This window comes from Wyeomyia smithii, chromosome 2, assembly GCF_029784165.1.
Source record: "Wyeomyia smithii strain HCP4-BCI-WySm-NY-G18 chromosome 2, ASM2978416v1, whole genome shotgun sequence".
In the NCBI taxonomy this organism is placed as follows: domain Eukaryota; kingdom Metazoa; phylum Arthropoda; class Insecta; order Diptera; family Culicidae; genus Wyeomyia; species Wyeomyia smithii.
In genome coordinates this window covers 92586899-92602351 of record NC_073695.1, presented here as the reverse complement: position 1 = coordinate 92602351, position 15453 = coordinate 92586899, and the positions used below count along the sequence as shown (strand labels likewise).

At 36.6% G+C, this 15453-nt stretch overlaps 3 protein-coding genes and 1 long non-coding RNA gene across 8 annotated transcripts; 2 read left to right on the top strand and 2 right to left on the bottom strand.

The window, feature by feature from the left end:
* Positions 1 to 148: 148 nt before the first annotated feature.
* On the top strand, positions 149 to 9782 carry LOC129722315 (WD repeat-containing protein 89). The gene is made up of 4 exons (XM_055675666.1): positions 149 to 648; positions 7902 to 8826; positions 9263 to 9365; positions 9508 to 9782. Exons 1-4 carry the CDS (start codon positions 639 to 641, stop codon positions 9640 to 9642), a joined length of 1173 nt encoding a protein of 390 aa, XP_055531641.1. The 5' UTR covers positions 149 to 638; the 3' UTR covers positions 9643 to 9782.
* LOC129722318 (uncharacterized) lies at positions 8314 to 9681 on the bottom strand. Its single transcript, XR_008727590.1, has 3 exons — positions 9420 to 9681; positions 8722 to 9352; positions 8314 to 8615 (listed from the first exon to the last, which is right to left on the bottom strand). It is a non-coding gene; the product is annotated as an uncharacterized LOC129722318 (long non-coding RNA).
* On the top strand, positions 9601 to 12626 carry LOC129722317 (calcium and integrin-binding protein 1-like). 5 transcript variants are annotated; one of them, XR_008727588.1, is made up of 8 exons: positions 9601 to 9724; positions 9990 to 10217; positions 10569 to 10826; positions 10895 to 11036; positions 11126 to 11187; positions 11758 to 11897; positions 12174 to 12335; positions 12387 to 12626. XR_008727588.1 is itself a non-coding variant. In XM_055675668.1 (5 exons), exons 1-4 carry the CDS (start codon positions 9891 to 9893, stop codon positions 11003 to 11005), a joined length of 603 nt encoding a protein of 200 aa, XP_055531643.1. In that variant the 5' UTR covers positions 9757 to 9890; the 3' UTR covers positions 11006 to 11036; positions 11126 to 11320. The 5 variants fall into 5 exon arrangements, 1 of the variants encoding a protein (XP_055531643.1); XR_008727589.1 differs by lacking the exon at positions 9601 to 9724 and adding an exon at positions 9734 to 9849; XR_008727586.1 differs by lacking the exon at positions 9601 to 9724 and adding an exon at positions 9757 to 9896.
* LOC129722316 (mitochondrial thiamine pyrophosphate carrier-like) lies at positions 11751 to 14719 on the bottom strand. Its single transcript, XM_055675667.1, has 3 exons — positions 14560 to 14719; positions 13027 to 14358; positions 11751 to 11890 (listed from the first exon to the last, which is right to left on the bottom strand). Exon 2 carries the CDS (start codon positions 13955 to 13957, stop codon positions 13034 to 13036), a length of 924 nt encoding a protein of 307 aa, XP_055531642.1. The 5' UTR covers positions 13958 to 14358; positions 14560 to 14719; the 3' UTR covers positions 11751 to 11890; positions 13027 to 13033.
* Positions 14720 to 15453: the final 734 nt, after the last annotated feature.

The following is a 15453-nucleotide window of genomic DNA, read 5'->3' as shown; positions in this document are numbered from 1 at the left end:
AGACTTCCACACAGAGATACAGTTGAGAGTGTCTCAAAAAACAACCGGCAGCTCTGCTCGAAGGTTGTATTTTCCAGAGTCTATGGTATATAGAGTCGCGCGAAGAGAAAATCTATCGTTTCGGCAACACAGTTTTTGTGCCGTTTGTTGCCAAGAACTATACAGTTCTGTTTTTCACCATGCATAAGCGAATATCATTTTTTGAAATTCTTCACAAGGTACACAGTTTTGAAAGATTACACCGGTGATGTTTTGTTAAATTTAGGTGAACCAGTGTACAGGTTTAATGTTGGATTAAAATGTGTAAGTAAAACTTCGGAAAAACACATATTCTTTATTACGCTCAATTACAACACTTTTCATCCACTCCTAACATTATCACCTTGTTTATTTACATTGCTCGATTGGTACCCTCGTTTGACACTGATTTGGTTCCTTTGGTTTCATCTTTGCGGGACTCTTAAACATAGACTCTGGTATTTTCGTTACTCGTTGGACAATGGACATTTGCATAAGTGTTGGTGTTTGCATATCGCACGTGCATTTTGTTTTGGTTATTAGGAAACTGTCGAAACGATAACGAAAGGATGCCATAACCATAAGATCGAGCGTTGTAAAGTTGCTGTTATTCTGTTAAAATGTTTGACGGTAAGTTAAAATATATACCGGAAATGATATAAAGTTTATATTGGCATTGGAGGCTTTAGCTGGAGATAGCTATCGCTGACGAATCTTTTTAAAACTATTTTTGTCCGGCAAAAATGTGATTTCATCGATATCGAAATTGTTTTTGCGGCGGTGTTACGCCGTTTCTGCAGGTGGAAAACAAAACGAATATGTACATTGAGTGGGGTGATGTCATTTTCAATGGGTCTACTACGAAAGGCTGAAAGCTACATAAGGCTGAATCACGAAAAGCTGAAAAAGCATAAGGCTGAAATTCACAAAGTTCATTTCTAAAAAAACACTCGCGGCCTACGGCCGACTCGATTGTCCGAGATGTATGTTGTCCTTACCCGCTATCGCTCGTTCGGACTAAACTAGGGGATCACCCCTACGAATCAGTAGACCTAGGAAAACGAACGAACCTATACAGAGGTGATTTCTGCGGGGGGGGGCTGCCCCCCCGCAGTGGCCGGTGCTTCCGACGGCGGGTCGCCGGCGCACACTCGCGGCCTTTGGCCGTCTCGCCCTGAATCATCTAGGAAACGTGTACAAGAGTCAAGTGTGTATAGATTCAAATGTTAAATCTAGAAAATCTATAACGAGCGTCTTAGCAGAGTGATTGAGATCAATCAAAGAAATAGTTATCGGTTTCCGTTATACTCTACTAAATTTTTTGGAAATAAATATTGAAATTCAGTCCGCAAATATATATTTCGACTGTGACGTACAGTCTTCCTCAGTGCTTATGTGGACTGGTAAAGAGCAAAGCGTAAATCCTGTTTTTTATTTGTAGTAGGTAAAAATGAAAATTTAGCACCCTTAATTGGAGTTAGGTAAGGAATTATGCGGTCGATTGTTTACCGTACCATGTCTGGGGTTTTTGGGAAGCAGATTGAATAGCCATGAGGGGTGATTACCTGCGTCTTTATTGAGAAGCGTGCAAGGGTGTTGTTTATAAATTTCTAAACTTTCAGCTACGTCTAATTTCCATAAATTATTAACGGGGCGGAGGAGGTGAATGTTATCCGAAGTTAGTGGATGCTCCTCGTTAAAAATATGTTCAGCCACTTTTGATTTGAAATGGTGTGGTGGGGCATTTGTTGAAACTTTACTTGCTTTGGTCACTTCTGCGAAATGTTCTTTGAAACGTATCCCTAGGTTACGTTTAGTTTGTCCAATGTAAACCATGTCACAGTGACTGCATGCAATTTTATAAATTCCAGCTTTGTTCAGGGTATCAATAGGGTCTTTGGTAGACCCCAATTTTGTTTTGAGTTGGGTATTTCTACTAGTGTAGACAATATCCATCCCAAATTTTCTAAATTTTGAACGAAGTGGGCGTGTCAAGTTAACGTCATATTCAACGGCTACCCTTTTCAGATCTTCTGTTATTGGGGTGAGTGTTGTAAAAGATTTCCGAATTTGAGCACGCTTCTGTTTATCAACAATGGCTTGAATGATACTTTCATTGTAGCCATTAAGTTTAGCAATTTCACCCCGTTTTGTATTCGTGGGTTTCCGATAAATTTCAAATTCCAAGTCCGTAGACTTTCTGACTACAACGACGTCCAAGAAAGGGAGTCTGTTGTTAAGTTCTTTTTCAATTGTGAAGTTTATATTTTTATGGGTATTATTAAGGGATATGAAAAAAGTTTCAAGATCCGCCCTTTTCAAAATACAAAAAATATCATCCACATACCTCCACCATCGAATCGGTAAGATGTTCCTCTTCTCTAATGTACTTTCTATATTTGCCATGAAGAGCTCACATAGAAAGGGAGAAAGAGGATTCCCCATTGGTGCCCCTTTAGTCTGTTTGTAAAATTTACCACGAAATGTGAAGTAGTTTTCTTTCATGCAAAGGCGTGAAAGTTTCAACAAACTGTCAACTTTCTTTTTCCAAGTATTATCAAAATATTGGGAAAGAAGCCAGTCCTCTAAAAGGTTTAAGGTTTCATTCACTGGAACGCTAGGAAATAAGGCCGTAACGTCAAATGAAACCATTATCTCATCAGATTGGATGTTACCCGAGGATCTTAAATTTTCAACGAAATCTCCGGTGCTCTTTACTGATCGACTTGGAAATTTATGGGGCATTGCTTGAAATTCTTTTACCAGCCATTTGGCCAATTTTTCTGTGGGAGCCCCTACCGCTGAGATAATTTCTCTCATTTCATTTCCAGGTTTGTGAATTTTGGGGAGACCCTTTATTCTTGGAAGAACTGGATTTGAAACACGAAGATTTTGTAACGCATTACCCAAAACGGGTTTGCATTCTTTTATTGTATTTTCTACACGTTTTACCATATCAGCAAGAGGATTGAGTCGCAGTTGCCAATATGGACCTTTATCAATTTTTTGGGTTATTTGTTCATCATAGTCAGACTTGTCCATGATGACGGTTTTGTTCCCCTTATCTGCTTTTAAATAGAAAACAGGATTTTTACGTAATTCCTCAACTGTCTTTAAATCAGACGAATTTTCATGACGTGGCAGTGTCTTAGTAATTTTTGAAAAAATTTGGCGTACTTCACCAGTTTGTTCTGTGGAAAGTTTACAACTGTCCATCCCAGCTTCTATATCGATGATCGATTGTTCAATATTGGGTCGTGAAGGAATTGCGAAATTTAGGCCCATATTCAGAAGATTTTGCTGGGGTTGTGAAAACTCGTACGAAGACCTATTGACCACAAAGTCGTCAATGAGGTGTACTTTGGCTGTCTTTCTACTACTGTTATTTCGTAGAAGCAGTTGATTTAACTTTTTCAATCCCAATTTTCGTTTTCTTTCCCCTTCACACTTTTCGGCTACTTTAACTTTAGTTAGAAAATTTTGAAATTCAAAAGGAAATTCTTTGGCAAGTTTTAAATGAAGTGAATAACATTCCAGAGTTGTGGAGCTAAGTTTACTATAAAGAAACTTGATGCTACTTTTCAAACACTCCCGTTCCATATGTTTCATAATGGAGGGGGCTATAGGACTTTTAACTTTTACTCTATGACTCGTGGGAGTGACATGATATTTCAAACAATTTTTAAGAAAGGAAATAGATTTGTGGATACCCGCAATGCTCTTTTTTAACTTTAAAAACCTATTTGGCTCATTTGGCTTGGATGCCATTGTCAAATCTAGAAAATCTATAACGAGCGTCTTAGCAGAGTGATTGTGATCAATCAAAGAAATAGTTATCGGTTTCCGTTATACTCTACTAAATTTTTTGGAAATAAATATTGAAATTCAGTCCGCAAATATATATTTCGACTGTGACGTACAGTCTTCCTCAGTGCTTATGTGGACTTTTGGACAAACTAAACGTAACCTAGGGATACGTTTCAAAGAACATTTCGCAGAAGTGACCAAAGCAAGTAAAGTTTCAACAAATGCCCCACCACACCATTTCAAATCAAAAGTGGCTGAACATATTTTTAACGAGGAACATCCACTAACTTCGGATAACATTCACCTCCTCCGCCCCGTAAATAATTTATGGAAATTAGACGTAGCTGAAAGTTTAGAAATTTATAAACAACACTCATGCACGCTTCTCAATAAAGACGCAGGTAATCACCCCTCATGGCTATTCAATCTGCTTCCCAAAAACCCCAGACATGGTACGGTAAACAATCGACCGCATAATTCCCTACCTAACTCCAATTAAGGGTGCTAAATTTTCATTTTTACCTACTACAAATAAAAAACAGGATTTACGCTTTGCTCTTTACCAGTCCACATAAGCACTGAGGAAGACTGTACGTCACAGTCGAAATATATATTTGCGGACTGAATTTCAATATTTATTTCCAAAAAATTTAGTAGAGTATAACGGAAACCGATAACTATTTCTTTGATTGATCTCAATCACTCTGCTAAGACGCTCGTTATAGATTTTCTAGATTTGACAATGGCATCCAAGCCAAATGAGCCAAATAGGTTTTTAAAGTTAAAAAAGAGCATTGCGGGTATCCACAAATCTATTTCCTTTCTTAAAAATTGTTTGAAATATCATGTCACTCCCACGAGTCATAGAGTAAAAGTTAAAAGTCCTATAGCCCCCTCCATTATGAAACATATGGAACGGGAGTGTTTGAAAAGTAGCATCAAGTTTCTTTATAGTAAACTTAGCTCCACAACTCTGGAATGTTATTCACTTCATTTAAAACTTGCCAAAGAATTTCCTTTTGAATTTCAAAATTTTCTAACTAAAGTTAAAGTAGCCGAAAAGTGTGAAGGGGAAAGAAAACGAAAATTGGGATTGAAAAAGTTAAATCAACTGCTTCTACGAAATAACAGTAGTAGAAAGACAGCCAAAGTACACCTCATTGACGACTTTGTGGTCAACAGGTCTTCGTACGAGTTTTCACAACCCCAGCAAACTCTTCTGAATATGGGCCTGAATTTCGCAATTCCTTAACGACCCAATATTGAACAATCGATCATCGATATAGAAGCTGGGATGGACAGTTGTAAACTTTCCACAGAACAAACTGGTGAAGTACGCCAAATTTTTTCAAAAATTACTAAGACACTGCCACGTCATGAAAATTCGTCTGATTTAAAGACAGTTGAGGAATTACGTAAAAATCCTGTTTTCTATTTAAAAGCAGATAAGGGGAACAAAACCGTCATCATGGACAAGTCTGACTATGATGAACAAATAATCCAAAAAATTGATAAAGGTCCATATTGGCAACTGCGACTCAATCCTCTTGCTGATATGGTAAAACGTGTAGAAAATACAATAAAAGAATGCAAACCCGTTTTGGGTAATGCGTTACAAAATCTTCGTGTTTCAAATCCAGTTCTTCCAAGAATAAAGGGTCTCCCCAAAATTCACAAACCTGGAAATGAAATGAGAGAAATTATCTCAGCGGTAGGGGCTCCCACAGAAAAATTGGCCAAATGGCTGGTAAAAGAATTTCAAGCCATGCCCCATAAATTTCCAAGTCGATCAGTAAAGAGCACCGGAGATTTCGTTGAAAATTTAAGATCCTCGGGTAACATCCAATCTGATGAGATAATGGTTTCATTTGACGTTACGGCCTTATTTCCTAGCGTTCCAGTGAATGAAACCTTAAACCTTTTAGAGGACTGGCTTCTTTCCCAATATTTTGATAATACTTGGAAAAAGAAAGTTGACAGTTTGTTGAAACTTTCACGCCTTTGCCTTAAAGAAAACTACTTCACATTTCGTGGTAAATTTTACAAACAGACTAAAGGGGCACCAATGGGGAATCCTCTTTCTCCCTTTCTATGTGAGCTCTTCATGGCAAATATAGAAAGTACATTAGAGAAGAGGAACATCTTACCGATTCGATGGTGGAGGTATGTGGATGATATTTTTTGTATTTTGAAAAGGGCGGATCTTGAAACTTTTTTCATATCCCTTAATAATACCCATAAAAATATAAACTTCACAATTGAAAAAGAACTTAACAACAGACTCCCTTTCTTGGACGTCGTTGTAGTCAGAAAGTCTACGGACTTGGAATTTGAAATTTATCGGAAACCCACGAATACAAAACGGGTAATACCTAACACTTCAAACCATCCCTTCCAGCATAAATTGGCATCCTTCCATCATATGATCCACCGCATGGAATTTTTACCTCTAAGTGAAGTAGCCAAGCAAAAGGAACTGGAATATATTTTCGAAATTGCTAAACTTAATGGCTACAATGAAAGTATCATGCAAGCCATTGTTGATAAACAGAAGCGTGCTCAAATTCGGAAATCTTTTACAACACTCACCCCAATAACAGAAGATCTGAAAAGGGTAGCCGTTGAATATGACGTTAACTTGACACGCCCACTTCGTTCAAAATTTAGAAAATTTGGGATGGATATTGTCTACACTAGTAGAAATACCCAACTCAAAACAAAATTAGGGTCTACCAAAGACCCTATTGATACCCTGAACAAAGCTGGAATTTATAAAATTGCATGCAGTCACTGTGACATGGTTTACATTGGACAAACTAAACGTAACCTAGGGATACGTTTCAAAGAACATTTCGCAGAAGTGACCAAAGCAAGTAAAGTTTCAACAAATGCCCCACCACACCATTTCAAATCAAAAGTGGCTGAACATATTTTTAACGAGGAACATCCACTAACTTCGGATAACATTCACCTCCTCCGCCCCGTTAATAATTTATGGAAATTAGACGTAGCTGAAAGTTTAGAAATTTATAAACAACACTCATGCACGCTTCTCAATAAAGACGCAGGTAATCACCCCTCATGGCTATTCAATCTGCTTCCCAAAAACCCCAGACATAGTACGGTAAACAATCGACCGCATAATTCCCTACCTAACTCCAATTAAGGGTGCTAAATTTTCATTTTTACCTACTACAAATAAAAAACAGGATTTACGCTTTGCTCTTTACCAGTCCACATAAGCACTGAGGAAGACTGTACGTCACAGTCGAAATATATATTTGCGGACTGAATTTCAATATTTATTTCCAAAAAATTTAGTAGAGTATAACGGAAACCGATAACTATTTCTTTGATTGATTCAAATGTTGCCGAAAATTGATTTTCCATTGCACAAACCAATTAATACTCAAACATTGAACTCTGTCACCTTATAAAGGTTTGTTATTCATGTGTCCGAATTTTTCAATGATTATGATTCAAGTTACAAAAGTTTCAGCCTTTCATGTTTCAGCCTTTTGTGCATTCAGCCTTTCGTTATGAAACATACTTTTCAGCCTTTCGAGTTTCAGCCTTTCGGGTTTCAGCCTTTTGAGTTTCAGCCTTTCGTTACTTACTAATTACTAATTCACGTGCTACACTCCATCAAACCGTGGAGTTCCACTGCTGCTCGAATGCTAACAACGAACAACTTTAGTGGAAAATGTGACTCGCAAAAACGAACTCAACAGGAAAGCACAAACAAACAGACATCGATGATGATTTCTTCGTTCAGAAAAATAAAGATTAGATATATTGAAATTTCGTTTAGTAGGTAGTAATGCTGCTATGAGAAAACTTGCACACTCATTAGCGTAGACAAAAATCGTTTTTACAAAAATTAGTAGGCAATAAGCTCACATGGTAACGCATAAGCGTAACTTTTCAAACAAAAAAGAAGAATTTTTTTTGAAGAGGCACGCCTGTTTGTCTGTTATGAAAGCGTGTATCAAAAACAACTCTTATAGAAAACTGTATATAAGAGAAATGACAAGGCACTCACCGAGACACCTAAAAACGATTATCTAATGTTACAGATCCTGATAGCTCGGAGGAGGAATCCCCGTTTCCTGATAACGATTCCTGTGAAATCAACGTACTAAAGCAACTTTTTAAAACCAACAATCACAAGAGTTACGAAATTTCATCATCGTCAAGCCGCGCATGCGGGCTCCATTTGTCCCTATCCAACGACAGTAGCTCTTTGGCAGTTGGTTTATCTAAAAAACAAGTCCAAATTTATCATATGTCAACTAACGGCGAATTAACTTTGAACAATACACACTGCAGTAATAGTGCAGTTCGAGGCGTCCGATTTTTCAATGAAAACTCCAATTTATTCATGACCTGTTGGATAGATGGAACTGTAACGTTGTTTGATTCACGGGTAAATAAACCGGTTACCACGTTTGAAGATTGTTCGGAAGGTGCGAAAAAAACTACAACATCTTTCGATATAAATCAAAACGATCGTGTAATTTGCGCCTCTACGGATATTCAAGAATCTGGCGATAGTTTCCTACTATTCTATGACGTGCGAGAACGTGCTTTTCTTGGCAGTTACTGGGAATGCCATAGCGAAGATATAACTAACGTCCGTTTCCATCCAACTAATCCGGATTTACTAGCTAGTAGTAGTGTCGATGGACTTGTAAATGTATTTGATATTTCACAATCCTGTGAAGATGATGCATTACAGTATTGTTTTAACGTAGAAAATTCCGTCGAAACATTTAGTTGGCATTCTAGTCCTACAAAAAAAGATTGGATATCATGCATAACGACCACAAATGATTTCCACTTATTTGATGTTGAAAACCAAGATCATGAAGTTATGTTCAGTAGAGAACAAATTACCTCGCTAATTCAAAGAACCTCGCCGATTGACTGCAATGTAGTTGCTGCGCATAACGATGAACCTTCAGGTTTTTTTCTACTTGCTGGTTCCAACTATAACAAAGGGTGAGTGTTCATTTATTTCGTTTATCATTTAGCAAACAAGGAATTATCCCTGCAGTCTTCCGTTAGTTATTAAAATTAAAAGATTAACATTTTTCAATTTGTGAGTTGAACAAACGCGAATTTTCGTTGCTTTCATATATTGATGCGTAAAAAATCAGGTTGATTAGGTTCGATGTAGCTTGAAAGCGTTCTGTGGATTAGAGCTTTCTCTATAAGACTGCACGATCTAGTGTGAGGTGAACATTAGGATCGTACTAGATAATAGAAGTCAAAAATTAACCTCGTCTATGGAACGCGTGAAAATTCAACCAGAGTAAAACTGCAATCAATCGAGGCCTATCAAGTGTTTTTTGGGCTTACAGCAATTTAAAAATAGCTACATTATTTGTGCTCCGTTTTGTTGGCTAACGGCATATAAACGTTTTTACATTTCCAGGGAGTGTCTTCGAACACTCAAATACGATAATGAATGCTTTTCGCCGCATTTGAACTTACAACACAATAACCAAATCGTGAGAGCCAGTATCTACAATGAAAAGGTAAGAAACTGGAATTCTTATCAGTAGTAAAAGTACGTGCTGTTATCGACAGACCCTCATTTAATAATAAAGACTCGTATTCTGTTTATTGCTTCTCACCCACTTAAATTTTGATGCTTATCAATATGTGTCTGTTTTGCAGGAAAAATATCTGATAACTACTGGCGAGGGTGGACTAATTACAGTGTGGCGTTGTGAAATACACGAGGAAACAGAATCAAGTAAAGCTACTAAGCGAAAATCGCACATTACTGGTTATCGAAAGAAGCCGTATTAAGACGACATTGTACTCGAGCTAAAGAAAGGCTGACTTTGTTGCTTTCGACATGTTGAATCTTTATTAGTGTGAAATCATTGCGGTATGAGTCATTGTAGATATTATGCGGAACGTGAGAAACATAAAGTTCATAACGTGTACAGGAACACACAATCATTGAAATAAAAGAAATTTCCTTGTTTAACGCGAAGAATTTGCATTGGCAATGTAGAGACCGTTTGTCTTCTATTAGTGATAATTGATTTTTCATGGCAGTTAATAAATTTTGTTTATTATTTTTTGACTAGAACTTTTGCTTTGCACAGTTCATTTCTTTCGCGTATCTTGATTCAGTCGTTGATTTCCAGGCGATACGATACTTACTCACTCAGTTGTCGTTTGACATCATGGGTGCAAAGGAGAGCATTTTGAGCGCGGAACAACTAGAAGAGTACGTTGAATTAACTTTCCTGACAAAATGGGAAGTACAATTAATCTTGGAAAAAATCTCGAGTCTTGCAACGGATGAAATAAGTGCAAATCTGCATCAACGCTTTTCTACTCGACAAATTATGGATGCTTTTCCTCAACTTAAGGTAGGGAAATCAAATGCCAATGTTATTGAGATCTAGTTGAATTTATTGGCATCGCTGAACCAAACAGATTTTTCAAGGTTCATTAACAAAATCGCTATAACGTCCAACATATACCTGGTTTTACTCTGCTATGTGGTGAAGGTTTATACGATCACATCGCTGGCCATTTTCAGGCGGGTGCGTGATTTTCGTATGATCAAATCATGTTCCAAATAAATATTTCAATGTAATGTATTTCAATTCAAACGAAACGCAAATGCAAGGATCACTCAATTAATTTCTATTTGCACAATTATCAGGAGTATAGGAGAACACACCGGGTAAAATCAAATATTTTTTTCAATTTCACAGTATAATCCTTTTCGCGATCGTTTGTTCGAGTTATTTTCCTCTGCATGCGACACTCGATGTTCATTCGAGGATATTCTGGACATGTTCAGTGTCATGTCCGAAAACTGTCCACAAAGTGTAAAGGCAGCGTGGGCTTTTCGGGTTTTCGATGTAGACAACGATAACATGATTACTAAAGAGGATATCTACCTGATATGTGATCGTTTAACGAAGTATGATCAACTGGAAGATGCCGAAAAAGAAACCATTGCCGAAGTGGTATGAATAAGCAGCGATTGCTACTCAAATTACTCTCACATAACAAATCACATTTCTGTTCCTTTTAGATTCTCAAAGAAATAGATCTTCAAAATAACGGCAGCCTGGGCGAATTTGAGTTTGTACATGTGATATCTAAAGTTCCCGAGTTCCATAATACATTCTCGTTCAAACCCTGATAACTACTTGGGGATTTAGGAAATTTAATTTGTGAGTATTATTCAATTTTGCAGTTTTTATTCTCAATACAATAAATTTCAAATATACATTCATGTTTAAACTTCATTTCTTATATCTAGAAGCATGGTTCAGCTCGTGCTTTCGTCTACTCTTTTTTGTCCAACTTTATTTTAAATCTATGGTAAGTTTGGTATTATACCACGTTGAGCGTAACGACTACATTAGTCTTCTTATCGTATTAATGGAAGTCTAGTGGATCAATACGTACTTTGTTAGCTCTCATTTTTAGTTGTTACAAACCTATTATTAAACTATAACGTTAAGCCGTCTCGTGAACAGTTTGTGGCGAGTATCTTAAGATCTTTTGATGGTGTATAAAATGTACAAATAAATAAAACCATAATCTTTGAGAGCTGCTGAATTATTAAATATGATCTATCTACATCTTTTTGAACTTTATATAACGCTAAGTAACTTTCTTTGTTTATTATATTGTACAGTAACAATACTGCGACTCGTTTGCAGTAGATTAGAGCGTCGACCTCTGTTTTTCAATTCTTTCAGTTCACTTGCAATCATACTCGAAGCTCAATATCATTAGCAATAATAAATTAGAACTCTTAACTCAACCATGCTTGTCAGCGTGGGTATAAGGTAACCACGCAACATACACGAATGCTCAAAGACTTATTGACTACAGCTAGCAGTTTCGCTTAATAGTTTACTTGAAGCACATTTTTACCTGTTTTAGTATATAAGGACTGTCGCAACTTAACTGAGCAGCCCATTATTTACAATATTATCCATCAACATGATCGACAGAATACCATTACAAGGGAGCGACGTCGCCAAGCGTTTACGGTTCAGTGTTATCGCCGTGGGAGCTGAAAGGTAAGAAAATTGTTCCAACTTGTAACGTTATATATCATGTTTTTGTTATAATAAAATAATTGGGAAAGTGACTTTTATTGATGTTTTGAACATGATTCATAATTTAAGTAATCGTTCTTTTGGGTAATTATTTTGATTACTCGAATTAACGATTAAATTAAAACGATAAATACCTGTACTATTGTATGTCGGCATTATTGTTTAAAAAACTATGACTGAAGACTGTGACTAATAATATGTCCACGCTTCACCGATATTTTTTCTAATATTTTGCAGAAATATTCAACGATATGAGAAAAATGTAACGAAGCTTCAATTTTAGTTAAAATTACACTTGCGTTCTTCATTTGGGTTCGCAACAGCACCGGCAAAGGTTTTCAATTGTGAGTTCGCTAAAAATTTATTAGTAATGACAGACAAACAAATTATAACCTCAAGGTAATATTTGTAGAAATATAATAATAGAGAATTGATTTTTGAATATTGCAGGAAATTTATCGTATTTTTTTCTTTACCTAGATTTTTTTGATTTTCAATTAAACACTACTCAGCAAATTCTATGAACATAAAACCGACAAGATATTTTTTTAATGAATCAAAACAAGTGATATGCAAACTTGTGTTTGCTTGTTTGGATAAGAATAATGGATGCATAACGGAATTTGAGTTCTGTAAAAATAACACAAAAAAAAAAGATTTGTTCTTTTTTAATCTTAGCAAAAACAAATTCATAACAAAACGTTAAAGATATTTTGATAAATATAAACTTTTTGTTATATCGTTGTATTTAAATCATGAACTCTTGGTATGTAAATGTAAAAGTATGGGTTTCCTTGGGCCACAGGAAATGTCTATAGTTTTTTATTTTCAATGCCCAAATGGATGCTTCTGTGATAGTCACTGAACTTTCCATACGCTTGCCATTGGATTATGTACAGTTTTTTTTTCTCTTCCATTTTTGTAATCTGTTTCAAATGAATCGTATAACAATTCTCTGTCGGTTAATATACCTATCAATCGTTATGCCTCAGATCATGGTCTAATTCAGAGAAATATTACCAAACAATTTATGACGTGCCTATTTGTTATATTAGTAACAGGGATGTAAGAGATTCAGTCAATTATTCACCTTATTGTCAGTGGTTCAGAATCCACACCATTTCGTCGTATATTGCAAAATAGAAAGCCGACATGAAGCATGCTTTCAGCAATGCAGGATGCAATCCTTTGTAAAGTCCAACGAAGCCTTCCTGCTTGACAATAGTGTACATACAGTTGAACATACTGTGACATACAAAGTGTCTCCCGTACGTTTGCCGGCTCTTTGCAAACCCTTGAATCTGTAGTCTTTTTTTAGCCAAATCCAACGGATATACAAGAAGCTTGGTACATATACCGGCTAAACCGCCACATATGAGCAGCTCAATTGCCGGTAGAGTTTCACTGGCACTTATATTGAAATACTGTCGAAACATACTTCCAAAAATGTTGTAAAACATAAACTGCCCTCCAGTCAGAGGAGCGATTTGTAGCACGGCAGGGCCTAGGCCTCGATACATTCCTTTAAGTCCCTCATGAACATAGATCATTTTTAAACCTTGAACAGAGTTCCTATATCCACGATTAATATCTTGTGAAATCAATCGAGTACGAACCACATCTAAAGGAAGGGTTATCACAGTCGCTACCGTACCGCTAAGAGCGCCACATAGAAAATTTCTCACGTTCTGATGCTTCTCAAAGGTATTAATTTTCCTTAACAGATGATTACAGTGTTCGTATGAAGAAAATTGCGATACTCCGTAGATGATAGATAGCACCTGGGCCGGATTATGGCCCTTCCAGAAAGCACGAAGACCTTCCTCCTTGTAAACCAGTCTCGTTGATTGCACAATAGTGCGGTATTTAGAAGTCATATGGTCTTCACTAAGTGGTTCCACTTGCAGTTGAAAGCGAATTTTGAGTACATCCAATGGCTGGCAAATGAAACGTGTTATGCAGCCTGCAAAGCCACCTGCGATTCCTGTGTTGGAAGACGTATCGTTTTTTTCACGATCCATTACGTGTGCTGCTCTGAACAGACACTTTACACAAGATCAAATATTTTTCAGTCTCAGGTTCCTAACTTTGGATATAATATATGAAAATTTTGTTTTTCGTTGGGTCGATCAACACTTACGCCCGCGGTAGTAAATGTTATATCACAACTTTCAATGTTGCTCCTCTCTTCTTTGTTTGAGGTTAGCGCTTGATACGCCGCGGCGGGTTATGCTTGTGTGGTAAACAACAATAATAGAATAAAGCTGCCAACGACTACTGCACGATGGTTGACGTTAACCTACTCTTCCATGTCATTCTAATTCGCTTAGTATTCGATATGTGATCATCGCATTTCCGTTGTCTCTAACAAAATTGGGCTGTAACAAGTGCATCTTTCGCAGACTAGTTTCTATGTAACACGCTGTAAGATAAATAAACGTAAACAAAATATCGGAATTGGTTGTAATATCCATACATTACATCTATTAAAATCTAAACTTTAAGAAATTATGCATTTGACACTGTTCTGATTATAAGTATACAAAACGAACATAATTTGGTGGCTCTGATTTTTTAGAACTTTGAACGAAGTGGTGATTAGTTTTTATTCTCGGCTATTTACCTTTCAATCCATTTCCTACAAAAAATTTTTCAAACACTACCAGCGTTGTACAAGTTGATATAATTCGTCACTAAACAGCCAAACGAACTAGAAACTGCAACACAAAAATCATCACTTCATTTCGTAGAAAACAGCTGTCATATTTTTATTCAATGTTTACGTTAGCTCTTACGGATTAGAGATACTCAGAGAGAGAGAGATAAGCGATAAAAAACCGCCAATTTGGCAACTAGGTTTCACATGTCAGAAATGCCGGATCTCTCCTCAAAGCGCAATGTTGACTAACTTTTTCAATCGACTCGTATAACTGATTTTGACGGTGGAAGTCCCAAGGAATAATAAAATGCATCATAAAAACCGTGAAGGTGTTAATTTTTATATTCAGGTTTAATTCTATATACTTTCACCATAATTGATCATTATTTTGTTGACCTTACAAAAGGTTCGTGAGCCACCAGTTAAAAATCACTGTGATAAAGCAATTTTGGAGCATTCTCAATTCATTGTTTCGTAATAGAACATGAAAAACGTGTGAAAATAAAAATATCCTTTATTGTACCTGATTGCAATACCTCTCAATGTTACCTTTCTTGTTTGGCTCGGATTTTGACATGTTCGTTTGGCTCACAACATTCTCTTCGCATATCTCTCCCTCTGAGTATTGCTATTATGGATCCAGTGACAGTTCTAAATAGCTGAATAGCAATGACCCACTAAAACTTTTGACAGTGCCTGATTTAATACCGACATTTACAGTGTGCAAAAACGATCGAAGCATTGAAACGATTAAAAGGATTAAAACAAAATTGATCGAGTCGACAGGATTTTACAGAGTATTGACCCTGACGACTCTGTTGATATTGGTTTGGTTTTTACCTAAGTGGATACAACTGG

Bases quoted from the DNA above. Each gene is read 5' to 3' on its own strand.
- LOC129722315 (XM_055675666.1), top strand. The intron at 8,827-9,262 runs GTGAGTGTTCAT...TTACATTTCCAG, and splicing joins GGTTCCAACTATAACAAAGG to GGAGTGTCTTCGAACACTCA. The intron at 9,366-9,507 runs GTAAGAAACTGG...TCTGTTTTGCAG, and splicing joins CCAGTATCTACAATGAAAAG to GAAAAATATCTGATAACTAC.
- LOC129722317 (XM_055675668.1), top strand. The intron at 10,218-10,568 runs GTAGGGAAATCA...TCAATTTCACAG, and splicing joins ATGCTTTTCCTCAACTTAAG to TATAATCCTTTTCGCGATCG. The intron at 10,827-10,894 runs GTATGAATAAGC...TGTTCCTTTTAG, and splicing joins AAGAAACCATTGCCGAAGTG to ATTCTCAAAGAAATAGATCT.
- LOC129722316 (XM_055675667.1), bottom strand. From the start codon at position 13,957: ATGGATCGTGAAAAAAACGATACGTCTTCCAACACAGGAATCGCAGGT.